Source organism: Bubalus bubalis, chromosome 18 (genome assembly GCF_019923935.1).
Source record: "Bubalus bubalis isolate 160015118507 breed Murrah chromosome 18, NDDB_SH_1, whole genome shotgun sequence".
Lineage (NCBI taxonomy): Eukaryota > Metazoa > Chordata > Mammalia > Artiodactyla > Bovidae > Bubalus > Bubalus bubalis.
This window is the reverse complement of record NC_059174.1, coordinates 34,459,869-34,487,300: the sequence shown is the minus strand read 5'-3', so window position 1 is coordinate 34,487,300 and position 27,432 is coordinate 34,459,869. Positions and strand designations below refer to the sequence as shown.

Below are 27,432 nucleotides of genomic sequence, written 5' to 3'. Positions count from 1 at the left end.
AATTTGGGGAGGTGTCAAGAGGGGACACTCACCCCAGACTCCACAGGCTGAGGCACAGCCTTCATGCTCTCAATGGCTCCCTGAAGCAGGGCACAAACCACCTGGCAGCTCTGCAGGAGGGCTTCCAGACGCTGTGAACAGAGGCAGGCATGACCAGCACAGAGCACAGGGCTGGTCCCAGGCATCTTGGATCCTAGGCCACTGCAGCCAGCTATGCACTGCCCAAGCCAGCCCAGGGGGAGCTCCTCTGCTGACCATATTGCCTGCCCATCCACCCAATGCCCCACCCAGTGTACTGACCATCCGGAAGTCCAGCCAAGCTTGGTGACAGTAAGGCAGGCCTCCTCCTAGTGAAGTGAGCAACTCTGAGGTGGAGATGTGGGTCAGCAGGCTTTGGTGAGAGGATAGATGCTCTATCTGCAGAAAAAGAAGGTGTAGTAGACTCGGGCCTGGTGGGGACTCACCCCATCTCCACCCTGACCAAAATGGCTCAGTACCTGAAGCCCTGCAGGCACTTCCTCCGGCAGCTTTCCCACCAGCAGCACACGATGCACTGATCCTGGGACTGCTTTCTGCAAAGAATCTGAGCTCAGGCCTGATCCCGACCCTACACAAAAGGAATGGCTAGGGGGAAGAAGGGAGCTACAATCCTGTACTCACTTGCAGTTGGCTGAGCCCCCAGAATATGGAAGAGCTTGGGGAACAAATCCGGGCGTCCACTAGCACGGTCAATCCCAAGGTCTGTACTTTGGGCCTAAAGGAGCAGGCTTTGGTTGAGTATCTATTTCCCCAACCCAACCATCTCCTGGCTCAGGTTCTGTCCCCCAACCTCCTCCCCCAACCTGGGGATGCTTTGCAAGTAGAGCAGGAGGCGGACGAGCTCATGGCTGTTGCACTTGGGGTGATTCCAAGCTGAGTTATGGGCACACAGAAGCAGCACTGCCCGGCCTTCTACATCTCGAGTCCCTATGGGGAAAAGGCAGTGAACATCTGCTCAATCAAGCCACCCCACCTGTACCGCCTTTAGTGTCTCCCAGCTAGCTACCTGGCAGGGCAGCCATGCCACTGGCAAGTAGCTCCCAGGCAAGGTCTTGGGCCAGGAGGTAGTCAGTGGACTTCAAGAGCCTGGATCTGCGGGAGTCTTGGCGAGGAAAACCACTTGGGTCTACACTGGGCAATCTACCCAGAGACCCCCTACTTGCACCTGGGCTTTAGCCTGAGTAGGATCAGAAGCCTCCCCACCTTCAGGTACCCTCCCTTCTTCCCTCCCAAGACTTCCCTGGCCCAGCCTTCCTTACCTGCCTCCAGTAGCTCTGGCGATGTCTCAGATAAAAGACCTCCATGGTTCACAGGGTCACTGTCCAACACTTCAGGGTCCAAGCGGACTGGCATGACCCTGCCTGAAACTGAGTCCCCTGCCAAGTCTCCTCCTTGGCTGTCATTCTCACCCTGTGCCAGACTAAGGTGGGAAGACATTGGACTTAGGAGGATCTTCACTCCAGAGGAGTCTGGTTCCTTCATGTGGACAGAAGACCCTCTTAATGTGCCCTTCTGACCATGCCCCGACTCATCTGCAACCATCTGTCCTGTGGGTGACTGAAGCTCACCAGGCAGAGGGCTGCCCTGGAGCTCCTCCCCCTGGGCTGCCCCTGCTGGGGGGCTTGGAGGATGGGGGTTCTTAGCCTGCATCTGGGGAGCAGGTTCCCCCTCATCCCAAGCATCTCTGAAACTGCACACAGCAAATCTCCAGTCGGTGGCATGGCCCTGGGACTCTGGAGACTCATCCCCATCCTTCAGGGGCCCTTCCATCTCCCCTTCCTTAAGCGTGGGCCTGCTCCAAGCAAAAGGGAGAGGAGCTAAGCCCTCGGTGTGAACTAAGACCTCAGCTCATCCAGGAAACACGTTGAAGATGGCCGGGTAGGGCTCGGAGGGTGATGCAGGCAGAAGGCACTAGGCCGTAGGAGGCACCATTCTTGGTGCCCGGCACCGGGAGCACAGCGGCTGTCGCAGTTGAGGCCTGAGGAGAAGGGAGAAAGGCTGGGGTCTCTCCGTCCAGCTCGGGACCGGCGGTGCCGCGCTCCCGTGGGCTTTCGCCCGGAGGGCCCCACGCTGGGGGGCGGCCTGCGCGGTTGCGACGCTCACGACAAGGGCGGGGCGCGGCCTCGTGCTCGCGCTCAAGGCGGCCCGGCCGACCCCGGCCTCGCCATGGGCTCGCGCGCCCGTTCCCTCGCCCGCCCCCCGGTCACGCTCACAACCCCAGGACGCGCCGACGGGGAACCGCGAACCCCGGACGCCAGGCAGCCGAAGCCCTCGAACGTACCGCACCGCTGCCTCGACGGCGGCTACTGCGCGCAGCCTCCAGACCGCGGGGGCGGCACGGGCGCAGCAGGGAACACGGCGGCGCCGCACCGCCCCCTGGGGGCCGGAGGACGCAGCCACCGCCCACCCCGCCGGGCCCGACGGCAGCCGCCAGAGCCCCAGCCGGCCGGAGAGCACCGAGACGCCGGCTCTCGCAGCGCCCCCTGCCGAGCCGCCCCCTCGTCCCCCGCGGGCCGGGAGGACTCGGCTTCACCCCCGGGGCTTCCAGCTGACTTTGACTTGGCTTCTCAGCCCGCCGGTAGGGGCAACGACCAGCGGCCTTCCCACGGCGCCCACTCCCCCGGCCTGCTCTGCGCGCCAGAAGCGCTCCCCCGCTGGGAAGGCGGCGTAGGTGCGCGAGGGTGAGTGAGCCAGGGGTCCGCCTGGGAGTGAGGGAGGGGGCTGGCGGACCGAGGGGGGGAGGCTTCTGCTCTTGAATGCACGCAGGATGGGGGGAGTACAGCCCCAGCCTCCCTGGGCAAAACAAGGAGCGCTCTGTCAGCCTGGAGACCCCTAGGAAGAGAGACTCCGGAAGCCCAGACTAGCTATTTGGTGCTGCTGGCAGCCAGTAGGGGTATCTTCATGGAGGGAGAGGCCCTTCCATTGCAGCCCCTATCTTCCTTTCCAGTCCTCAGGCCCAGGCACTGAGAGACAGCTTGTATGATCCTATGATGGGACGTGGGGGCCGCTATCTGGGCTAGAGGAAAGGAGGGATCTCTGTAGTGGGTGCTGACCCAGATTCGCCAGAATCCACCAGGCCCGGACTCTCCACTCCCTTGCATTCTTGGCACTTCTGTCATATACACCCTCTCCCCAGCTCCACACCCCCTGCCACAAAATCCAGCCAAAGAGGCTGGAACTGAGGACAGGATTCTGAAAGCAGAGGTCCAGGTGTGCCCTTCCACTTACCTGCTAGGTGAGCTCCTGCAACTCAGTGCCCCTTGAGCCTCGTCTTACTCACCTGTAAAAGAAAGAAGGAAAGTCGTTCCTTTCTCCTGGGATTCCCCCCTGAGAACTAGGAAAGACCTGTATGTCAGAGGTCCACTTGCTGCCAGCTCTTGGGCTGTGTTGGAGCCCTGCCCTTCATTTCATGCTCGGTCAGAGGATCCTGAACTGGTGAAAATCACTTGGACAGTTGACCTGTGAGATTCGCTCAGCTCTGAGGTGTGAAGTCCCTTTGGGGACATGTGGGTCTGGACTGACACTCCCCCAAACTTGTGGGAAGATTATAAGAAGGTAGGCTATGTGGCCAGAAGAAGACACTGTGCCCCATAACCTTATTCAGGCCCTGGGTTCCTTGTAGAGAGAGGGCAGTAGGTACAGTGGCTTCCCTGGCTCTAGGGTAGTCACCTCCTTCAAGAAGCTGCCAGAGGAGAGAATCAGGGCATCAGAAGGAGCACCAGCAATCCTCCCCTCCCCACCATTCCAGCTGCCACATCAGCACCAAGTCAGCCTCCCAGGAGCCTCCTTCAGGGGATGTGGCTGCGAGTAAGGAGGCTTGGGGTTACCCTGCTCCATCCCCAACCCCCCGCAGGCCCTCTCATCCCACCCTCCTCTAGCTTCAGCGAGCATCAGGACCAGCCTTGGCTCCCTCCCCAGCTGTTTTAGAGCCGCCCCACTGAGTCACTGCCTCCAGCTCCCTCCCTCCCCTTCTGCTGCCCACTGTCTGCCCACCCCCACCCTAGCCAGGCCCCCTGTGAGCCCGAAGAGCTGGTTAGACCTGCTGGCCGGCACATGTACCCCTCCAGAGCCAAAGACAAGAGGCCTCAAGCCATAGGCCATAGCTGACCCCAGCACCCCTGGGCACAGGCAGATAGATTCAGGGGCAGGGCCAGGCCTTGGTTTAGTCACTCTGCACAGAATGTGCATTGTAAGTCTTGTGAAGACAGAGACCATGTATTGCCCACTTCTGTATTTCTTGTATCTAGCACAGGGCTTGGAATAAATATTGAGGGGTACCTGAGACTGGTCACACCAGCCCTGCCCTCCTGAGGCTCTCCATTTATGAGCCAGATGTAAACCAGAGTCACAAATGGAAGCAGATTCAGAGGCTCAGTCGGAGAGGGCCACAGAAGAGGCAGAGAGTGGCAAGATGCACAGCCCCAGGATGGCAGAGAGACAGATAGAAATGGGGACAAACTGGGCCTAGTGGGGAACACTGGGGGCTGGGCCTGGAGCCAACCTGAGCCACTGACCACAGCAGGGTCTGTGGGCTGAGCTTGCAGGACTGAGCAGTGACTCATGGGGCCCAGCTCTGTGGCTCTCCTGGCAGCAAAATGTCCTCACAGCAGCCTTTTCCACTGAGATCATGAAATGGGGATGGGCCTCCCTCCCCTGACCCTTCGCCAGCCAGCTTCACATTTCTTACCAACATGAGCCAATCAAAAATGGAGTGGGAGCTCTGTGCTTCTGTGGGCCTAGTGATAAGAGAACCACAGTCATTGCCCTCATTCCACCCCAAACCTTCCCCTCTTCAGTACTGCCCTAGACAGCGAGGGTGACAAATACCCTACACCTTCCAGACCTCTCACCTCTAGCCTAAATAAGCTCTAAACTCCTTAGTGTGGCATTCAAAGCCATCCAGAGGCATAATCACAGCCTTCCTGTCCAGCTCTTACATAGGCCTGAAAAACTCACCTGATCAGAAGTCTTGTCGCAATATGTCTCCCTGTTCCTGGAATGCCCAGGTGGCGCAGTGGTAAAGGATCTGCCTGTCAATGCAGGAGACACAGGAGATGTGGGTTTGATCTCTGGGTCAGGAAGATCCCCTGGAGGAGGAAATGGCAACCCACTCCAGTATTCTTGCCTGGGAAATCCTATGGACAGAGGAGCCTGGCGGGCTACAGTCCATGAGGTCACAATTGGACACGACTGAGTATACACACATACACACACCTGGAATGCTCATGCTCATCCCTCCAGGTCAAAACTCTTCCTCCTTCAAGGCACTGGAGGTCATTCCCACCATCCTGACCAACCGTTTTCTTGGAAGTCCCCCCATTCTTAGTTACCCAGCTCTAGGCCCAGGAGCCCCTCTGCACCCTTTCCTACACTATCAGTTGTGGATTTCATTTCTGAACCTTCCTAATCTAGTAATTTTTGAAGGATGTGGTCTCTGGGCCATCTCCTTCTGGAGAGGTGGTTCAGATTACAGATTTCTGGGCTCCCGTAGACCAGCTGAGTCAGAACCTTGGGGTAGGCCCAGGAATCTGTGTTTGACAAGCTCCCAGTGGTTCTGACACCAGAGTCTGAGAATAGCTGCCGGCCATCTCCAACACAAGCACCTTCATATCCCTGGGCCTCCCAGCAGGTCTTCCATCTCTGGCCTTTCCTCCTACTGAGCTTTCCTCCTCGTGGGCTTTCAACCATCCTCCCCCCAGCACCAGCTACATTCATGCTCCCTACTGCACATCACTGCCCACACTCTCTAGGTCACAATTCTCCCAGGCTGCCACCTCCGAAACTCGGCAGGGTCACCCCACCCAAGCCTTTGTGTCCTTGGCTGGCCTCTCCCCAGCATGTCACCCCCTGCTCCTTGCTTCTCACTGTGTGTGCTCCAGATGTCTTTTATTCATGCTGCTCTTCCCACCTGAAATGCACCCACATAGCTTCACCCATGCTGTCTGAGCCCTGTCACACACACACACACACACACACACACACACACACACACACACACATTCATACCCCTCTCAAAGCTATTCCCCCCCCACTAGATCTCCTCGGGCCTCACAGCACTTTCTATGCTCTTGGGCTTGTAATGTAACACCAACAATGACTAACATTTGTAATCCTTTACCACGGGCCAGGCTGTGTACTAGATTCTTCTCATTTCATCATCTAATCCAGACAGCAGCGGTATGAAGTAAGCATCCCACTTAACAGATGAAGACACTGGAACTCAGAGAGAGTATGTAACATGCCTAAGGTAACATCCTTAGCAAGGGAGGGCTGGGACCAGCTGCTCGGCCTTATCGCAGCCGACTGTAAGCCGTGTGAGGGCAAAGCCTGAAAGTCACTCTTCCTTCTCTTCCCACATTCCCCAAGCATAAGTCAGAAAAAAAGGCTGACTAAATGTGTAAGCGTTGCAGTGTGTTCAGGATTTCAGATCTGTAAGGACGAACGACAAATCAGTGATTACCTAGGGCTCAGCAGAGGGTGAGGAGTGAATGCCGACAGTACGGAGTTTCTCTGGGAGATGATGAAACTGTTCCAAACTTAGCTTGTGGGGAGGGTTGCACAACTCTGTGAATATGTTAGAAAACCACCAAGCTGTACATTTTAAATGGGTGAATTTTATGGGGGGTGTGTGTGTGTGTGGTATCAATAGAAAGGCCCAGTGGAAACTGGATCTGCTGTCATCAGGGATTTCTATTCCTAGATGTTTCTGGACCCCACTCTCTCCAATTTGTATCAGAAACACTCAGGGTAACCAGCTCCCTTGAGATTGTCCTCCCACCTGCCATGTGTGGAACACATCTTTTCATTTGTCCTACCCCTCCCTCCAGGCATTGGAGGAATGTTTATCTGGTGCCAGTGTGTGTTGGCTGCATCTTTGGGCACCTTGGCATCTGACCTCTGGGGTCTTTCTTCCTGCAAGTCATTCCCATTTTGTGGACTCCCAGTTCTGTGACTCCGTGCGCAGAGAACAATCCCCTGGACTTGCTGCAGGCTTCCTGTAAGGTGATATAGTGGGAAAGAATGGGAGCAGAGGGAGGGAGGGCCGTGGGCCCCAGGAGTGTTAACTCCTGCCCAGGACCTCCTCCCCCCACCCCCCACCACCCATATCTGGGAAGCCCTGGGGCACGGAGTAGAAAGTTTCCATCTCCCTCACCACATGCCCTCTTGCCCCCTTCTCACTCCTCAAAACACCCAGACACATGGGTGCAGGACACACATCCATCTGAGAGATGTTTAATGTATCTTAGGTTCAAGGTACGCAATTCAGGGCAGGTGCTAACCCCAGGAAAGTCACCTGCCACCCAGTCAGCCCCCTTTCCATTATAGTCAGGCCTCTCAGCCCCAGAGCAGTGGCAGTGATCCTGGGATACCTAGCTCCTTTCCTGTTCAGGAAATAACTGGACAGTGCGGGAGGCCAGGGGCCACCATCTCCCCTCCTCACAAATCTCAGACCCAAGGATCTGAAAGGTCCAAAGCCAGACACAGAGCAGCAGATCCCCAGAGTGATGCTGGCTAGAAAGCAGCCATGACCCGAAGCCTGGCCCAACCCTGTGGCCTCAGTCCTGGAAATGGAGGAACTATTGCCCCAGAGACTGGCAGCAAAGGGAGGAAAACAAAGCAAGGAGTGGAGACAGATTCCCACTGCCCCAAACCAAATGGCTGTGGGTAGCTGAGCCAACAGGGCAGCAAAGCCTGCTGCACCTCCCAGCCCAGTCCCTCTGAGGACCAGCCCCTTGTGGAGCCTCACTGCCAGGGTACTGTCCTTTAGCTGACGCTGGGGCAGGGTGGAGTGCAGGACAGCTCAGTGTCAGCTGAGGAGAGATGTCCTTGCTTGGGGGACAGGAACTGCTCCCAGGATGACCCGCTGGGGATGGGGCATCAGCTCCCCTTGTCTCTGGGCCTTGCCTCTAAAACATCTGGACTGGGTCTTGAACCAGAGTTAGGGCCTTACTGAAAGGGAAGGTGGCAGGAGTTTAGGAACAAGGAGGGTGGTGAAAAGGGTTCCTGTGAGGACCAGCCCAGGAGACCCTTCTGACCCGCCCCAAGGGAGCCCAGCTGCTACTTTCAGTCCAGGCCCCTCTAACCCCATGTCCGGTTGAGTGGGCTCCTCCGCCCATTGTGCAGGGAAGACTTCCAGGGGGCCTCCGGCCCCCTGCTCCTCCCCAAGTGTCTGGGCTACAGCCGGCCACCTTTGTTGAAGTGGATGCACCAGTGGGAGTTGGCGGTGCCCGGGCTGAGATGGGTGTGGTCCTCGTGTCCCATGAGGGGCTGCAGCTCCTGCTGCCGGGGGATGTCAGCGCTGCTCTCACTGCGAGAACGGCCCGCCTTGGCCAGGCTCGGGGGGAAGGCAAAGCAAGAGCGAGGATCAGAGGAGAGGGGCAGCTTGAGAGGGGCCTGGGGCTCTTCTGGGGCCCGTGGGCAGGGAGGCAGGCGGGTCATTGTTGGGGCCTGAGTACATGGCGGGGATGCCAAGCTCTCCAGGGACGAGATGCTCTGGTTCCAGCCTGTCTGCATGTCCACGGGCACAATCTTGGTGGTTTCTGAGGACACGTAGACGGCCAGGTCCCCCTGCGCACTCTTCCAAGGCAGCTCCTTCTCCGCACAGGTTGGGGATGGGGGGATGATGCGTGGGCTGGGGCACACCTCAAGGCTCCCTGGGGACAGAGCACACATGCACTCATTGCCAATCCAGTGGACACTTTCTCAAGTATAAGCACAGAAGTTCATTTTGCAGTTGCCATGCAGCATCCATTTGTGCAGTTACTGGATGCATGCCTGGCCAAGGGGAAGCACCACAGCTGGGTCTGCTCCCCACTGTATCCCCAGCACCTAGCACAGGACTGAGCATGTAGCAGTTGCTCAACAAATACCTACTGAACAAATGAAAACAACTAGAACAAGACAAAGCGAGAGCAAGGCAGGGAAAAACCCATCTATGATCAGCCCTCAGCCAACTTGCAGTGCCAGGCTTAAACCACATCCTGCTGGGCCCCCGGCCCAGGGTGAGGAAGATCTCGAGGCTTGGCCACTGCGCTCCTTGCCTGAGTTCCTACCACAGCCCTTTGGTGGTACAGAGTCCAGGAGTCTGAGCTCACAAAAAATTAATAAACAGGCTAAAGCTGAGCCACAAAAGGGATGCCAGAGCACAGAGGATGTGAGCCGAGAATCCCAGAAGTGCTGGCAGCCATAACGGAAGGCTCAGCCACAGCATTACAGAAAGGCTGAGGCTCTGAAAGAGGAAAGCAGGGAAGGAGCAGCCCTCTGGCTATCTACCACCCCTTGATCTCCAAAGTCAAGCTCAGTACCTTGCATATAATAGGTGCTCAGTATGTGTCTGCTCACTGATAAAGTCCTGAGCAGTCCTGTGAACTTAACTTCAAATGCTCCATGTTATGAAATGTATTGATGCTGTGACTGAGAGTGAAACTACCTCCCTGGAATGCTGTATTAAATTTTAACAACAAAAAAACTTCAGTGTTCACCTTTAGAGGATGCCAGGTAACTATTGGTCTGAAAACTGATAAGGGAAAGGAAAAATTCAAGCATTTAGCCATTCTTACCTATATGAACTGTACCTCAGACTGACTAAGTAATTGATGAGGGAAGGCTTTTTTTTAAATACAAGAATTCCTGCTAATCAATGCAAACAAAAAATAGACATAGAATATCAGCATTGCGCAACCCAGAATGAACTGTTGGATGTGGCAGTGATCACCAGTGACTGCAAGACCACCTGATGAAAAACTGACAGGGACTTTGATAATGGGTGGCTCAGGCTAACAACAACTGAAGCCAATAGTCAATACTAACCTACAAAAAGAGAGACAGCCAGATGGTATATGCTCCCTAGTGAGATGCAGTGGGAGGTATAACATCACCACCTATGGAGTATGCTTATCAAGTCTGATCTAGATTTAATTACTGATTTGAAGGAAATATAAAGGTCAGTGAAACAGACATATTAAATGATGCTTAGGGGATGCAATCAGCAAAATCCAGACAAGGAAAGACGGGGACAAATAACCAAGTTATTTCAATAAATACAGTGCAAGGAAAGAAAGTATGGTGGGGGGACCTGTAAATCAGGGTTTTTCAAACTTGACACTGTCACAGGTTGGAGCAGAGACTTCGCTGTAGGGAGCTGTCCTGTGTGTTGTAGGGTGTTTTAACAACATCCTTGGCCTCTACCCACACATCACAGAGGTACCCTGCCCGCTGTGACAACACAAGATGTCTCCAGACAGTACCCTAGGGCAGGGGTCCCCAACCTCCAAGCTGGGGACCGCCACCTCCTGTCAGATCAGCAGCGGCACTAGATCAGAAACAATAAATGTAATACGCTTGACTCATCCACACCCATCCCCCGTCTGTGGACAAAATGTCTTCCATGAAATCAGTCCCTGGTGCCAAAAACATTGGGGACCGCTGCTCTAGGGGACAAAATCACTATTACTACCTCCTTAAGAATCAGTGTTATAGGTTAAAAGAGACTTATCCACCAAATTTCATGTGTGGGTCTTTGTCTGGATTTTTATTTGAACAACCTACTGTAAAAATAATGAAGACAATCAGGGACATTTGAACACGGACTGGATATCTGATAACAAAGATTTTGGATATGATAATTGTTGGATATGATAAATGTATTGTTACATTTTTAAGAAGGATCCTTATCTTTTAGAGATACTTGCTGAAGTATTTAGCAATAAAGTGGTATGATATTTGCAATTTGCTTCAAAAGAATCCACTGAAGAGAGGGGCATAGTGAAGGTGTAAGTGAAATAAGATCAGTTAGGAGTAGGTAATTATTGAAGATGGGTGGTAGAGAGATGGGAGTTTATTCTACTATTCTGTCTACTGTTTATTTTGAAATGTTCTACAATAGGATGTTTTTTAAAAGACACCTGAGAATTCTTGAGCCAACTGGCAGTGGTAGTTAGCATTCTGAGTTCATTAGGTCTCCACATACGGAAGTACATATATGTTGGTTTTTATCTACAGTAATGCCATTTTGATGAATGCAGGCTCCTCTCTCAGGTCCGGCTGCCACCCTTACTGGGGGCTGTACCCGAGGGCTGGTGTGCTGAGCATGGGTCACAGCAGAACCTGGTGTTAGGTTTGCTTGTCACCTTGTGTTTCTCGCCAGAGTGTAAAGGGAGGCAAGTGAAATGGCTGTGAGCTTTGGAATCAAATTCTGGTTCTGCTGATTTCTAGACAAGTCCCAAGTTCCTTTGAGCTCAGTTTTGCCATCTTGATTGTTGTGAGGATTGAATCAGATCATAGATGTCAGATGTCTGACATAAAAGAAATGCTGAGTAAATGCTGGTTGATGAATGAATGAGCAGATAGGTGGAGTGACTGTCTGGAGTAAAGGCCATCAGCAAAGGGGAAGGAAGCCAACTGTGTAGCTCCAGTTTGCTCCAGAGGGAGGCAGGCAGGAGGAAGCCATTACCTGAGACCTTGCTCTCTTGGAGAACCTCACTGGTGGCCCGAGCCACAAAGATGATCCCCTCGTCATCCTCCTTCTCTGTCTCCGAACTGTCGCTGTCCTCCTCCTCCTCAGACTCCACGGTTAAGATCACAGCAGCTAGACAGGGACAAGAGCTGAATGGGATTGGCCAGCCCAGCAGCTGCCTCTTTGTACCGCACCACCCGGAGCCCAACCCCTTGTCCATCTAGGCAGAGCCCCACTGTTGGTAGAGACACCTACTTTGTCCTGTGGCTGTTACAGCACTGGCCTAGGGGGGTGGGGAGCTTAAAAGGAAGGGGCATGCGGCTCCAGAGCCCCAGGAGGCAACGAAAGACAGATCCTCAGAGGAAGCCATCAGGGAATCACACTTCCCAGCACCTTCATCTTCTCTCAACCCCAGATCCCATCGTCAACTGGAAGCATAAACATCTGGAAGGCTGGAAGGCCCATCAGTGTGCAGCTCTTCTAGGCCCCTGGTTTTACTGCAGGGACACTGGACCCCAGGGCCCACCCATCCTTCAAGGCCCAGACCAGGCTCCATTTATGACACATTCTCCAGGTCCTCAGGGTCTGTAGCCTGGAGTTAACTCTCAGGTGTCACAGACGTCTAGTAACTGCTGAGACCTGTCCATCTAGTTCTAAGGGGAAGAGCCCCAGCTCATGACATTGAGTGCTGTGCAGAGGAGGTCCTTCAGGCTTCCAGTCGATGGGCCCCTGCCCTTCCCCTCCCCATCCCATCCTCAACACCACCCCACTCCCTGCTTGCCTGTGTCATGGAAGCCCAGGTCTCGAGGAGGTTTCCCGTTTGTAGCCTCAGTGTTAGCCACGCCATCCTTCTAAGGAAAAAAAAAAAAAAAAGCCCTAAGCCTCTTGCCCTGACTCCAAACCCCAATCCTGTCATCTGGTGGGGTCAACAAGAAGACAGGTCTTCCTGACGCCACAGAGAAGGGAATCTGCGTCAATTACAGTGGTTCTATCATCCCTTGACCCCCCACCCCCAGCAAGTGTTGTAGAGTCTGATGGCCCCAGCAGAGATGCTCAGTACATCAGCCTGGGCTGAATAAGAAATTCATGGAGTCCCCGCACCCCTTCCCCAACAAGGAATCTGCCTCTTTCCTGCTCACTCCACCTCTGGTAGGTGGTCCTGCTGCCTTGGGCAGGTGACCACAAGAGGCTGCTCTCCCTCTGAAGGCTTCACCTTCCCCTCTGGGGCTCCAGGAAGATGCAAAAGGGAACCCAAGCTGCTGCAGCCCCCAGGTCCCCGAGGCTGGATTCCAAAACCTGTGAGCTCAAAACTGCATGCCATCAGCCTGCAGCTGCAAACAGGAGTCCTAGAGAAAGCACATGCCTTCTTGCGGCTGGCCTTGCGGAGTCGTGGCTTGCTCTTGGTGAAGCAGATGTTGTGCTTGGTGGACTTAAAGGACTCCAGCCGCCGCTTCATGTTCTGCTGGAAGACCTCCTTGTCCTGGCGCTCCTGCGCGTCCTCAGAGATGAAGTGGCGGCTGCAGCTGGCTTTGTACTGGCAATGACAGCCCCACCTTGCCATGAGGCTGGGTGTCCTGCCTCCCACAGGAACCCCACACCACAGCCCCAAGTTCACCATTGTTCCTACCAGCCCGCTGTTTCCACAACTAGCCATGGAGTGGAAAAAAAAAAAAAAATTAAAAATACAATAGAGACCCAGCCAGACTCTATATTTTCAGTTCTTTATCCCAGAACCTACTCCCTCAAATTTGGCTTTTCTTATCCCCTCTTGCCCTCTCCCAGTTTTCTCAGATGTGAAGTGACAAGACACAGGGGATCCTGTGTCCTATCCTCAGGGCTACCATGAAATCAAGGCAGGCTTTTCCTTCTTTGCACCTCAGTTTATCTGAGCCTAGTCCACATGCCTGGCCCATTTGCCTTGTGACAACACAGGACTCTGTCCAGCTGGCCCTCCCCACTTAGCCCTTTCTGCAGCTGCCACCATGACTCCTCAGGCTGCAGGAACTTCCGTGACTATCTCTTGTGCCCAGTTCAGTACCACTCCCATCATCTGCTCTTTCCAAGTCTTCCTCATAAAGACCAAGCCCACTACACCCTCACCTAACCTGTCTCCACCTCTGGCCGTGACTGCTTAGCAGCCTTTTCATTACCTCCTGGTAATTTCCCGAAGTACCACCCATGTAGTCCCAATCATTCTTGTCCTGCGGCACACCCCCAGGCTGGTCTCTTTCCTTTACCCTTCATATTTTCTGCTTCCCTGAGCCAGATCTAAGAATCCCCTTTAAGTCTCCTCCCAACTTCCCTCTTCTACACACTGATGCAGAGGTGTGCCTCTCTCCCTAGGGTGGGGGTGGGTGGGTGCAGAAGCTCAACTCCTTCACAGGGCTCCTCACTCCCCACTCCCCGCGTCCATCAGTTCGCTTCTCTCCATCAGTTCCTCCTTCCCAGTCCTCCACTCTTGCATCTTCAATCCTTCCCTGGCCACCGGCCCCTGCCTCTGCTTTTAGACCTGTTCCTGCCCTTACCTCCTTGAAAAACACCTTTCCATTGACACCATTGCCTTGCTTTTACTGCTAAACCTTTACACTTACATTCTGACACTTCCCCTAGTACCCATTAATTCTTTGAATGTCAGAAATACAGCTGGGGTGGGAGCAAGGGGGGTTGCCTGACTGCAGCACCACTGTGCAGCTTTTTGACTGGTCATCAGTACCTTGGCCTCTGGTTAGGCAACATCCGTGCAAAGTCCAGCCCTCCTCTTGCCCCAGGCCTCCGAGACAGCTCTGAGGGGCATCAGCTACTGCCCCTCCAAGGGCTCCTTCTCTCTCCTCCTCTGCTGGCTTCCCTCCCTTTTCTTCCATGTGCATTCCCCAGCATTATCCTTGGCCTCCTCTCCCATCTCAATGCCCTCCCCAGTGAAAGTATTGACTCTCTCAGCGCCAGCCAGCCCAGTGATAAATCTGTGCTTCCCAGACACCAGCCATCAGACCAGCTGCATTTCAACCCCCTCAAGGGGCTTATTAAGAGCAGATTCCTCATCCCACTCCACTAGTCAGACTCTGCAGGAGGTGAAGCCAGGAATATGTATTCTAGTAAGCTCCCTAGGAGATTCTGATGTAGCCAGGCCAGGAAACCTTTGCTCTAGATTGCTTCCAAATCTTTTATCTCCAGCCTGTCTGTCTCTTTTAAACTATAATCTTGTGTTTCTAACTGTATACTAGACACTTCTGTCTCTAATGATATTTCTGTGAAGAACATGAGGAATTATGGATTGCGTGCAGGCATAACTAAGTGGATTTAGAACTGGTTGAGTAACCATACCCCCAAAATTCTTGATCCAGGTCAGTCTGGAGGAAAGTCTTTAGTAGCAGACCACAGTGCTCTGTCCTCAGCTCTATCATGTTCATTTTTATGTTGATTTTGATGAATACAGAGTTAACAGGCTTAACAGAATTTTATATGATGGGAATCTGAGGAGATTTTTGGTGACCAACATGGGATCCAAACGATGGAATGATGGGCTAAATCAAATAAAATGACATTTAACAAGGATAAGCACAATCATAATCCAGATTTTTTTTAGTCGACTACACAAGAACAGGTTGGACCAAACCCATTGACCAATCTTACATACACACACACACATCAACAGCCAGCCAATCATTAGGTATCAATACTTCCTAATGTAATATAATAAGAAATACATAGCACAGCTATCGAATGTTCCTGAATACAACCAGGCCTCTCGATTGAACTACCAAGAAATACAGGGTACCAAGGATAACATGTCAGATACCACCTCTGGAATACAATCAGCAAAATTGGCAAAATGGAGAATTTTCTAAGACAATCTATCCAGTTTCTTTAGTAAATTAAAAGGAGGGAAAAAAGGAAGAAGAAACTATTACAATTAAAAAAAAAAAAGACATACTTACTAAAAATGCAAAGTGTGGACTTTATTTGGATCCTGACTTGAACAAACCAGATGGAAAAAGATATGTATTGAACTCTGGCTGGATATTTGAGGTGATGTGAGAAGGAGTCACTGTTACTTGTTGTATGTGGTAATGGTACTATGGCTTTTTTGAAAAAAAAAAAAAAAAAAAAAAAAAAAAGAATTCTTGCCACCTAGAGATACATATGGACATATTTAGAGATGATATGCTGTCTGGAGTTTGCTTTAAGATTAAATAAAGTGTAGATAGGGTGTAAGGGGGAATTATTGGAGCTGAGTGATGGTTAAATGAGTTTCTTTATTCTCTCTAGTTTTGTGAATGACTGAAATTTTCTATAAGAAAAAGTAAACAAAATCAAAAAACAAACAAAAGATCCACAAGTTGTATGAGACAGGGTTTCACAGTCATTAATTGAGGAAGACATGGGGAGTAGGTTGCCTGATTGTACGAACAGTGTGAGGTCTCAGGGTGATGAGCCAGAGCTGGAGGGATCCTGGGCTGCGAGAAGAGAAAGGCAAGTTCCATAACTAGAAAGGTTAAAGGTCCCCTGTGTCTGGTCCTGGTCAACCACAACTACCGTAGCACCTCCATCTGGGGCCTCTTTGGCCACGGCAGTGAAAGCCTGGAATCCTAACCACTAGTCCACCATAGAATTCCTAGGGGCCTCATTTTTAACGGCTGAAGAAGACACACCAGGGACAGAAGCTGCTGGCCCGAAGGCAAGAAGGCCTCTGTGTGGAAGGAAGCTGTTTTGACATCTTTGCAGGCTTTTGCTCTGCAGAGGTGCAGAGAGTCAAATCAGGCCCAGAGGGAGCAAATTAAAGGGAAAGAATTCCCATCTCTGTAGAAACGGCCTTGACTGTTAAAGCTGCCAAGAATGGTCACAGCTGGCTTCTCATTTCAGAAAGGTTCAAGGTAATGGCTTGCTGCCCCCTTGTGGGGTTGCAGCGGATTCCTGCCTGGATGGGTTGGGCCTTTCCAACCCCGAGGCTTCACAACCTGAATGGGACTCACTCATGTTACCTAAACTGGATGTCAGCCTCCCCCAGGTTAAGCTGCACCCACAGGCCTCCTTGGCACTCCTGCTTCTGTCTGTGACCCCCATCAAGCCCTCTATACCTCCTCTCCCCTTCCTGGCAGATTTCACAGTCCTCTGTGCCCCTCTTCCTTCCAGCCACCCAGCTCTAATCCGCAGTGTTTCACTCCAGCTTCTCAACTGGCTCTCCCGGCCTCTCAACTCACCCCATCCAATTAGATCTGCTCTCTGCTACCAGAGAAGACATCCTTAAACCATCCTTGTAACAGGCCAACCTTCCTCAAAACAACAACAACAAAAACAAAACTAAAGGTTATAACCAACAAGATGAAGCCCATGCTCTTCAACTGGGCATCTACAGCTCTCCACAAGCTGGTGCCAGTTGCCTCTTGAGCCTTGGATCGCGGCCTCCCCAGACCTCACTCCCCCTCAGGACTCAGAGGCCCTGCCTGCTCTCACCCTGCGGCGCGGCTTGTAGAGGCCTCCGCAGAGCAGATGGTGCATCACTGCGTCCTCCCGGTCCCGGCCACTACGCACTGTGTCAATCACCTGCAGATCCAGACACGCTCCACTGCCACTCTCCCTCCTGCGGGCGGTGGGAACACATGTGCTGGGGAGGGGCTGGGAGGCGCGGACCAGGGGAAGGGCAGAAGCAGAGGTGCTCACGGGTCTTCCCCAGAAGGGATTCAGAGAGAGGGCCCAGTAGGAAGGAGCGTGGGGAAGTGGGAGGGGGCTCCAGGACTTACAGCAGGTTGGTGACAGAGGTCTCTGCCACAGAATTGCGGCTGGGCATGGAGGGCAGAGTGAGCCCAGTGGAGGACAAGACGTGGCCTCCCTGCAGGGGCCATGTCAGAGGTCAGATGGCAGTCAGATGAAGGTGGCGCAGACAGAGGGGAACAAAAGGAGTAACACTGGTTAACACACTTTGCTCTCAATGTTCCAGGGACTGCGCTAGGTGCTTTTTTGTACTGCACCTACAAAACTCTGTGACAGAGGTACTCTTACTGTCGCTTTCTTTAAGTTGAGGAAACCGAAGCTCAGAGAGGACAAACGACTTACCCAAGGTCACAAGCCTGAGATGATAAGAATCTGAACCACGTCTGCTGACGCCAGAGTCCAGCTGTCTCCCACCTTTCTGCACTGCCCACTAGACTCTAAATGTCAGCGTCAGGCCGGGCTCGTTCCTGTAGCTGCCACTTCACAAGTCCATGGATCTACTGGGAATTTCCAACTCCCTGCTCAGGGCCTGCCTGCCTGCTTCCTGCCTTGCCCTGCTGGCCACCCGCCCATTCTCCATTGTCTGCTGGCCCACCTGATCCACGAAGCTGATGGCGTCCCGGATGTTGAGTCTGTAATACACATCCCAGATCTGGTCCCGGATGCGGTAGGCTGAGCGCCGCATCAACAGCTGACTCAGGTACTTCTTATCAAACTGCTCCCACCTACAGAGGATGCCAGGCCCCGTCCTGAGTGCTGGCCCTTCCTCAGACAGGGCCGGGGCACCGCCAGTGCGGGGCCCACATCTCTTGATGTGGGCATCGGTCAGGGAAAATCTGGAAGCTGGTCCCTGCCCTTACTGAACTGACAGCGCCTGACATTGATGAAGTTATGACATGTAACTATAAAATCGCAACCATAACAGGAACTACAAAGGATAATTATAGAGTATGATGGGGATTTGTCCTAGTCAGGGAAGCCTCCCTAAGGACATGATGCCTGTGGTAATATCTGAAGGATGAACAGAGAGGTTAAGGAGGTGAGATGGAGGGGAGGGAATGTTCTAGTAGAAAGAATAACGTGCAAAGGTCCCAGTGACCAGGGCAGGGGGAGCATGGTGGGTCCTGAGTTTCTAAAACAGGGTTCATTTCATTGGCAGGCCGAGAGTCAAAGTCACAGTGGACCACAAGGCGGCTGGAGTCTGGAGGTGCCAGACCACGCAGGGCAGGGCCGGGCAGGCCTCACTGGGGAACCTTGTCTTATCCTGAGAGTACGGGGACACCAGCACTGCCTGAGGGGCTTCAGGGACAGGTCACCCAGCCTGCACCTTGATGTGACCCTTCTCAGAAGTGTGGCATGTCCCCCATGCTGCCCTGGCTGGGGGGGGAGGGGGTGCTTCTGCTGCTGCTGAAGGAGCCTGGGGGCAGCTCCCTCACCTGTCCCTCCAGTAGTGATAGCCATGGTGCCCCACAACGTCCTCCACTGCAGCCAGAATGTGGTCAAAAGTCTAGAAGGGGGGTGGGTAGGGGGACTGGATCAGGACTCTGCTCAGAATAGGAGAAGGGAGAGAGGGACAGGTGGGGGCATGGGGTTCTGGTACCCACGTGCTCATGCAGCTCCTGGTTCAGGGTGGGTTTGTGATGCTCACTCCTCTTCACCTTCAGCCACTTGACCAGTGGCTTGATGGTCAGGCCCTATGGACAGGCAGCCAGTGAGCCCTGCCCTGGCCAATTCTCTGCTGCCTTTCTCTCCCCGCAGTTAGGCTTCAGTTTCCATATCTCCACCTCACTGCTCTCAGAGTCTGGGAAGTCAAGCCCCTGCGGCCCCCAACAGGAAAAGGAGCCCCTCTCCCATAGGCTCCAGGCCTCCCCAGGGCCTGCCAGACCCTCTCCCCATCCAGCCTCCTGGGTGCTCCCACCTGCACGATGACTGTGAAGAAGACCACCACAATTGTGGTGGCTACAAAGTAGTCCTTGGCAGGGACCTTGGTCCTGTCCAGGAGGATGACGAGAGCGAAGGCCACAGCCCCCCGCAGGCCCCCATAGGACATCACCACCTGGTCAATCTTGTCCAGAGGGACCAGCCGGAACTGATTCAGCACCCACGTCTGCAGGACTACGCCTACAGCAGGAGGGAGGCCAGTGGGAGCAGGGTGTTGGGAGTGGAGGGCACTGGCTGCAGCTGGCACCCAGTATCAGGGCTCAGGTCTGAAGGGCTGGGAGGGCTGAGCAACACTAGGAGGACAAGGATGTGGACTCAGAGGGTGAGATGAGCTGGGGTGGGGGGCAGGGGCAGGGGGGATAGGAAAGCAGAGGGTTCCGGCTATACCGAGGGCTCGGAAGAACAGGATGAAGAAGAGGGTGCCCAGCACCAGCCCAGAGTCCCAGGCCCACTTGGAAGAGTCCACGGCCGAGATGCCGAGCAGCATGAAGATGACGGTCTCCGCGCAGCTGGCTAGAGTCTTCATGGTGTACTTGACAGCTGTGCGGGACTTATGGGAGATGTTGGCCTCCACATACTTCTTACAGCCCAGGCCACACATAGTCACCCTGGGAAAGGAATGGAGAGTCAGGGCGATGAGGAGGGGCCGCAGGAAGCACAGCCTCTGGGGTCTGAGCATGCACAGGAGAGGATGCCCGTCACAGGATGTCAGACTCAGAGCCAAAGCACAGCGAGGCACAGAGCCCATCCCAGGCTGGTAGTGGTAGTCCTGGGCTAAAAGGGTCGGAATCGCCAGGCTTCCCACTCAGTGCCTTCTGGAGGGGAAGGCAGAGAAAACATGATCTGACTGGCACAGACTGCCTGAAGCACCTTTCAGAGTTGTGTGACCACCAGAGCCATGGCACCAGGCCTCAAAGTCCACGTTTGGCTCAGCCCACACCCCAGAGAACACTTTGCTGCTAAGTCGCTTCAGTCGTGTCCAACTCTATGCGACCCCATAGACAGCAGCCCACCAGGCTCCCCCATCCCTGGGATTCTCCAGGCAAGAACACTGGAGTGGGTTGCCATTTCCTTAGGCATGGGGAAAATGGGTTCTGGGGGCCCAGGACAGTTCTAGAAGTGGGTCCTGTAATGTTCCCTGAGGTTTAGTGTCTCCCCTGGGAAATTTGAAGCTCCCACTCAGGGAAACCTATAGACTTCTCAAGGTCCTGCGTCTGTCTGTGTGAAGGGCAACCATCTCCAGCGCCCCCTCCCAGCTGCCTGCGTGCTCGGCGCCCACAGGACTCACGCAAGAATGGCAGAGAGCGAGGCCATTTCAGCGGTAAGGTAGGCTGCGTAGGCGAGGAGGAAGACCAGCAGCGGCTCGATGATGCGGACCCGCTTGGTGAAGCGTGTGGTCAGGGCCAGGAGGAAGGCAAAGACTAAGCCCACGGCTGCCCCGCCCAGACTGACCACAAACAAGGAGGCTGGGGGAGGAGTGGGTTGTCAGCATGACCCCTGGCTGGGACCCCTCCCGGGCCAACAAGACTGCTGCCTGGGGGGAGTGGAGAAGGATGCCCACCATGCTCCCCAGGGGTCAGGAGTGCAGGAAAGCCCCTCCTTCTCGGGTTCTCAGGGCCCTGTTTCTCCGTGGAGGAGGGAAGGGAGGAATGAGGCACCCCAGCAGCATCCTCTGTCCAGATGCAGTGGGGGAGGGGCTCAGCAACCCAAGGGAGGCAGCCTCCAGCGCCCGCCAAGAAGGGGGAGATACTGACCGACTCCCTTCAGGTAGTCAGTGGCCCGCACGTTGGCAGAGCCCATCTCCACAAAAGAGTTGCAGACCTTGTACAGCACCTGAGTGAGAAGTAGTGCATCAGGAGTGATGATGGGGGAAGGCGGAGACCGGATTTCTTCCCCAGGGGATCTGGGGAAGGGTCTGAGCCTGGTCAAAAGCATGGCAGTGTGGGGTCAAGCAACGGCAGCCCACTGTGCACTCTCACCACGGTGACTGCATCGTTGAGCAGGGACTCGCCAAAGACGATGATAAAGAGGGTCTCGTTGACGTGCACCTCCTCAAAGACAGCCAGCACGGCCACGGGATCCACTGCTGAGATGAGGCTCCCAAACAGCAGGAAGTCCAGCAAGCCAGCCTGCACTCTAGGGGCTTTCGAGGGACAGCAGACGGTGAGGTACTGAATTGCCTACAGCAGCCCCAGCAACAGGCCCAGACTGTTGAAACAAGGATGCCCTGAGAGGACTTGGTACGGTGAAAAGCGCGTCAGCCTGCAACAGGAGACCTTAGGTCCTGAGCCTAAGGGCTGTCTTTGCCACTTACCCGCTCTATGACATGGGCACGGGCACTGCCACCTGACTTCTCATAAGCCATATCTCCTCATATGCCTGCCTGACAAGACTGCTGCAGAAATCAAGCAGGGAAATGGCTATAAAAGCTCTGTGTAACCTGGAGAGCTAAGATGGCACTAACAAGAAAAAACTTAGCAACAGCAATAATAACCACCATCAGGTGGAAATAGGCTGCTGACTGGCTTTATTAGGAGAACAAAAGAGTGCCTTCTCCCACATCGTAGTTCTCAGCCTAAGGAAGGCAACATGCACAATTCTTAGCAGGAGGGGGAGGGGCTATCCATCCATGAGGGCTGAATACAGTATGAAAAGCACTCACCACTGGTGGGACTCGAACATCCTGTGCAATCTCTGGGAACCTCAGTTTCCACTTCTACATACTGAGAATAATCATAGTGTCTACCTCAGAAAGTTCCTTATTTAACCAGTGCCTAATACATAGGCACAGAGTCGGACACGACTGAAGTGACTTAGCAGCAATACATAGTAAGCACTCAGTAGTTATTACCTATTACTAGGATTACTATGATTATGGTCTGATGTTCTCCCCTCCCTTCCTGCCCCCAAAGAGTTCACTGAACCCATAGGAAAACCAGGTTGGAGACCTGAGTGGAAATTGCAAACCTCCCCTTGCCCCTGGGAAGAAGTCTGAATTACCAACTTTCAAGGTTGAATGGGTTTGGGGCCCAGAAAATGAGAAAGAAGGGAGCAGAACAGGGCAGCCTGAAGGCAAAGAGCTCAGTAAAATGACCCTCTCCTGCTAACCTTGGACCTGATATCAAATGAGTTTAAGGGCCTCTATTTCCTTGTCCATTAAACGGGATAAATGATACCCCCAGCAAGGTTGATATGAAGAGCCAGTGGGATGAGCAAAGAGAGAACACCCAGTGTAGTGTCTTGCATTCTGCAGACATATGATATGTATTTATTAAAATAATAAAAACAGAAAACCACCCTGATGTGACCTGGGCAGAGCCCTCAAAGGGATGTTGAGCTGTGCCTCAGGGGAACCAGGCTGGCAGTGTGGTAACAGAGGGCAGGAGGAAGCAGGTGGTAATGCAGGCTTCCCAGCCTTGGCAGCCCACGCACAGCTGGGAGCCAGGCCCCTACTCAGCTGTCATCTGCAGAAGCCCAGACTCATCTGGCAGGGACCTAAACCAAGGCTGCAGGCCCATCTGGAGCACTGCCCAGTTGGGAAGGACCTAAGATGGAGGTCTCAGGGCATGGCTCTCGTCAACATAGGATCTTCAGAGCTGGAGGAGAAGGGAGCTGGGTGAGGAGCCTGGCAAAGCCCCCCACGGCTGGTCCACATTTTAGAGTCACTCACCCACAAGTCCAGCCTGCTGCAGGCCCCAGAGGGCAGCACCCGTTGTGAAGGCATTCCAGAGTGTGCCCACCACGGCATAGGTGAGGATGGCACCCAAATTGTCAAAGAACAGCCGGCTGGGCATGAAATAGCCCGAGTCCAGCACAATAGGAGGCAACAAGAAGAGGAAGAAGGTGCCTGGCTCCAGCTGGTACTCTGCTTTCTTGGCCACAGCCAAGACAATGCCCCCCAGTGCCAGTCCCAGCAAAATCAGCAGACAGCTCTCGGGGACCAGAGACGTCACCTTCCGAGACAAGTGAAACACTACAACACAAGAATAGGGCAGGAGGTGTCATCAATTTATGAAGCATGCATGCACGCGCGCGCACACACACACACACACACACACACATGCACTGGCCTAAAGCCTCCCAGTCTTAGATATTTATTCAAGGTCAGGACCCCCAATCCTGGGACCAAGGAAGAAGAAATTCAGGACTGCTAGAATCTCCGGCCTCCAGAGCTTCAAACTGTCCACTGCAGCCACAGTTGTCTGTTTCTTAGTGCTCCTGTCATGGTAACCTAGGTCTCTGCTTACTTTTTCCACTTCTAAAAATACCCCATCCTCTCTACTGTCATCCTCAAAGGACCTCACCTTTTTCTGCTCTCCCTTATCCATTTTCGTTATTTGAACCTCAGCAAATATTAGGTACATTTTTATGCATAACATAGTTGTAAAAATCAGGGCCTGTGGAGTCAGTCTCCCTGGGTTCAAAGCCTAGCTCTTTCATTTACCAGTTCTGTGACTTTGAAGCAAATATCTTCACTTTTTTTTTTTTAATTGTTGGGCCGGGTGTTAGTTGCAATATGCAAAATCTCCAGTTGCAGCATGAGGGGATCTAGTTTCCTGACCAGGGATGGAACCCAGGCCCCTGACACGGGGAGCTTGGAGTCTTAGCACTGGACAGTCAAGGAAGTCCCAGTCCCTTTTTGACTTGCAGTTTTTTTCATCAGTAAAATGAGAATAAAGACAGTACTGATCTTATAAGATTGTTGCAAGGTTTAAGTAAGACGATCTGCTCAAAAGCAGTTAGCCCAGCGCCTTGTAGTAAGTGCTCTATAAATGTTACCTTTTATTCTATTATTGTGTCCTGCCCTAGACCATAATGCATATTATACCTCCTAGGAGTACAGCAGATCTCTTAGCCCTGTGTGCTTTTTCATTATGTAGGCTCACTAAGGGCTCAGTAGTTTTACAAGCAATAGACTTAGCAGTTAAACCTCCAGTTCTTGTGGCTCCATCCTATCCTAATTGTGTGATCTCAGGCAAATTATTTAAATTCCTGAACTTCAATTTCTTCTCCTGTAATATGGGGAAGAATAACCTTCACAGAGTGAGTATAAAAATGATATAGTGTGAATGTGCCTAGCAGAATGTCAGACACATAATAGAATCTCAACAGATGTTAATTCAATATGATTCTGGGGGAAAGTAATAACATATGGAATGATTTTCTAGCACTATCGCCACTCCTATCTTTGCCTCATCATATACTCTTTGGGCTTTCGATTGGGCCCTGGGCCAGGTGAGCTCCTCTCCCCAGACAATCCTTGGAGTGGTGGGTAGTGAGGGATACCTTGGTGTTAGGCTGTATGAGACGCAATGCTAAGACAGTGCCCTTTGGAAGCTGTACCCAGAGAGCCTAGCACAGTGCCTGGCCTGTGGTGGGATCTACCTAAATATTTGGTGAATAAAAGGGAAAGAAAAATCCTAGCAATGAAGCTGGGGGAAGGTATTTCTGAACATTCTACCTATCTCTCCCCACCCCTAATCCCAAGGATTTTTTTTCTTTTTTTGGTTGATGAGCAAAAGGCTCTCTTCAACCTCTTCAACCTCCATAGGAGATGTCATCCAAGCTAGAAAAAGAATTATGATTTATGGGGAAAACTACAGCCATTGCTGCAAACCCTAAATAAGACAGGAACTCTCCACCTGGCAGACTTCTCAGCAGACCCAATTTTGGTTCCCAGATCTGAGGCTCCTCCCACCTTGCTCTCATTGCTGCCAGGCCCTAAGGTGAGCTCAGCCACAGCTCTCCCCACACTCAGCCCTACCTTTGGTCCCCCTTTCCTCTACTTCAGGGACCTTATTCCATCCTTATCTCCAGAGCATGCATTAATCCCAGCACTGCAATCCAAAACCCTTCACAAAAGCCTGTTCTCTGACAGAACTAGGCTCCTTGAAGGCATTTCAAGCCCCGTTTTCCATTATTAATGGGCTGCCACGGCAGAGTGGAGAGCTCCTCTGTTCCTGCCCAACCCCCACTCCCAACTGTGTCCCTGGGGGAAGAGGGGCAAACTCTTGACGGTGCGATTCCTATGTGAAGACTGTACTGGTGAGACTGGGAGTACAGGCTGTGCCAGCTTAGATGGGGAGTGAGTAGCAACGGCTCAGCTATAATTAGTCACCCCCACAGCGCAGTCTGCACAACAGGGAGAGGGAGGAGGGTCTCTGGTGGGAGGAGGGACCTCTGGCTGCTCAAAAGTGGGGAGGAAGGGGCAGAGGCAAGGAAAAGCAGCTCTATTCAAGAAAAGGAGTCTGAAGCACAGCCCTCAGTACTGTGCAGACTGAAGGAAATTAGATGTGTGAAAGCCTCTAGGGCAGGCAGCACATAGTAAGGCCCAATAAATGGAAGTTTCCCATACCCTGAAGTGGGAAGAGGTAGACTTGAATTGGAAGCGGGGGCGGGGGGGGACACACAGCTGGGCACAAGTAGGAGACATCTTTAGGGGATAGAGGTGGGTAGAGGAAAAGTGACATTTTAGCATCCCAAGAGAATGGACATTTGGAGGTGGCCTCCAGGGAAGGCTGCTTCCTCGGGACCAGGATGCTGGGGTTTGCCTGAGAATACCATCCCCTCAATGTCCCACACGCCCTGACTGCTGACAGGGGCTGGGGATTGGTGCAGGGGAGCCCAAACCAAAGAGCTGACTGCAAGAAGAGGGGAAAGAGAGGGCAAAGTAGGCTAGGGATAGGGTTGGAGAGCACTGGGGCGGCCCTCTGAGAAGGCAAATCCTCAGGGCTCCCACGCGAGAAGGGGAGGAGGGGGATCCACAAGAGGAGGCGCAGAAACAAGGTGAGATCCCGGATTTGCGGAATCGGAACCTAAAGTCGGGGCACTCTGCAAAAATCTGGCCCGGATTTGGGGACTAGGGGTTGGGGGCGGGTCCGCTGCCCGCTGCCGGCCCTGGCGCACGCACACACGCACTCACCGATTTTAGCCAGGCTGGCCACCAGGATCCAGAGGGCTACCAAGTAGGGCGCCTCCACCTCGTGCCACTGCCAGCGGAAGAGCGCCAACCCTGGGGGAGGCTCACCCAGCGACCCCGACTCCTGGGTGGGCTCTTCGGTTGCTCCTGCTCCCGCCAGGGGCAACCCGAGCAGCGGCAGTGCGGCGCGCAGCATCCTGCCGCCTGCCTAGCAGCCCTCCAGGCACCGCACGGCCGCCGGCCCCGTGTTGCTGCCGCCGCCGCCGCCGCCTACCCGCCTCCCCCGCGTCACAGGCACGTGGGGTCCGCTCCCCCCAATCCCGGCCCGGATACCCCCAACCCAGGTCCGGACTCCGAGACCCTGTCCCGGGCGTCCGTAGTCCGGACGCCTGCCCCTCCGCTCTAAACCAGTCTCGACTCTGGAAATCCCCCAGTGCATCCCTCCCCCACAAGCCCTGCAACCTAGTCCTTCAAGCCCGCTCCCTCAAACCCTCCCCAAATCTCCCCCGATCCGTATTCAGAGCTGTGAGTGGCCACAGTCCCCAAGGGGCACCGCCGGGTCCCACCCGCCAGCGGCGACAGCCAGTCGCGGGAGTGACGGGGGTCTTCTGGATGGCGGGGTTCAGGCGAGAGGAGGGCGGCCCCGCCACCGAGAGTGCGGTCGGCGACTGGCAGACGGCCAGTACAGAGGCCGCGGACCCCGACGCTACCCCGTGCAGACTGCAGGGGGCAGTGCGCCGTCGCCTTCAGCTCAGCCCTCTGGAGCCTAAGACCCCTGCGGGCCCCGCTCTCAGACCAGAGCTGCGCACGCGCACTAGGCCCTTTTAGAAAGCTGTGAGGGATAACTGTCCCCATCGTCCCCAGAAACCCCAAGGCCCAGATTGGGCCGAGTTCATCTAAGGCTGAGGAGGACTCTCCTCCTCTTCATTCACCAAATCGAGGAGCAACCGCCCTCCCTTTCCCCTAAACTAGTGAACTCTTCTCACCCTTTCCATGAGACAATGAAGAGAACGTATCTTCTTCCCTAAACTACGAAAACCCCAGCCTATCGATTCCCTTCAAACCAAAAGGAATTCACTCAACCTTTTTCCCAAACCTGAGGGGGCATTCGGCTTATCCCGCCCTAAACTGAAAAGGACCGTTTCCCCTTTTCATTGAAGTATAGCCCATCCCTGTTCTTCCCCCAAATTGAGGGGAATCGGAATCGATTCTAGCTAGTGTTCTACCTAGCGGCCAAACTGAGTCATTCTATCCTTTTCCCAAAATTAAGAGCACCCGTCCCTCTTTCTTTTCCAACTAAGGGTAAATCATGCCACCTCCTCCTTTGAATTGAGTGTAATCTATTTGCACTTCTTGCTCCAGACTGAAA

At 53.7% G+C, this 27,432-nt stretch overlaps 2 protein-coding genes and 1 long non-coding RNA gene across 12 annotated transcripts in view; 1 reads left to right on the top strand and 2 right to left on the bottom strand.

The window, feature by feature from the left end:
* Positions 1–7,099, bottom strand: part of PLEKHG4 (pleckstrin homology and RhoGEF domain containing G4) — a 14,050-nt gene extending 6,951 nt beyond the window's left edge. The window contains exons 1-12 of one of the 9 annotated variants that reach the window (XM_044932033.1): positions 6,922–7,099; positions 6,500–6,603; positions 4,996–5,069; positions 4,727–4,775; positions 3,268–3,319; positions 1,299–2,017; positions 1,046–1,141; positions 843–966; positions 661–754; positions 498–572; positions 301–417; positions 33–131 (exon numbers count right to left, since the gene is read on the bottom strand). In XM_044932033.1, coding sequence (XP_044787968.1) covers positions 33–131; positions 301–417; positions 498–572; positions 661–754; positions 843–966; positions 1,046–1,141; positions 1,299–1,809 — 1,116 coding nt within the window. In that variant the 5' untranslated portion in view covers positions 1,810–2,017; positions 3,268–3,319; positions 4,727–4,775; ... (1 more) ...; positions 6,500–6,603; positions 6,922–7,099. Of the gene's footprint in view, positions 1–32; positions 132–300; positions 418–497; positions 573–660; positions 755–842; positions 967–1,045; positions 1,142–1,298; positions 2,018–2,320; positions 2,410–3,267; positions 3,320–3,708; positions 3,890–4,726; positions 4,776–4,995; positions 5,140–6,141 lie in introns of those variants that run through there. The other 8 variants (XM_044932035.1, XM_044932034.1, XM_025268838.2 and 5 more) reach the window with 8 other exon arrangements.
* On the top strand, positions 2,427–18,631 carry LOC123330420. The gene is made up of 3 exons (XR_006546342.2): positions 2,427–2,720; positions 17,508–17,903; positions 18,363–18,631. It is a non-coding gene; the product is annotated as an uncharacterized LOC123330420 (long non-coding RNA).
* On the bottom strand, positions 7,244–27,432 carry SLC9A5 (solute carrier family 9 member A5). Of its 2 annotated transcripts, XM_006072046.3 has the most exons (16): positions 26,067–27,432; positions 22,815–23,117; positions 21,124–21,287; positions 20,899–20,977; positions 20,433–20,610; positions 19,532–19,752; positions 19,122–19,324; positions 18,808–18,897; positions 18,640–18,710; positions 17,799–17,928; positions 17,233–17,321; positions 16,946–17,072; positions 12,858–13,028; positions 12,276–12,345; positions 11,492–11,626; positions 7,244–8,693 (listed from the first exon to the last, which is right to left on the bottom strand). In XM_006072046.3, exons 1-16 carry the CDS (start codon positions 26,257–26,259, stop codon positions 8,215–8,217), a joined length of 2,703 nt encoding a protein of 900 aa, XP_006072108.1. In that variant the 5' UTR covers positions 26,260–27,432; the 3' UTR covers positions 7,244–8,214. The 2 variants fall into 2 exon arrangements, with proteins under 2 accessions (XP_006072108.1, XP_025124632.1); XM_025268847.2 differs by lacking the exons at positions 21,124–21,287; positions 22,815–23,117; positions 26,067–27,432 and having other exon boundaries at positions 20,433–20,524; positions 20,899–21,059.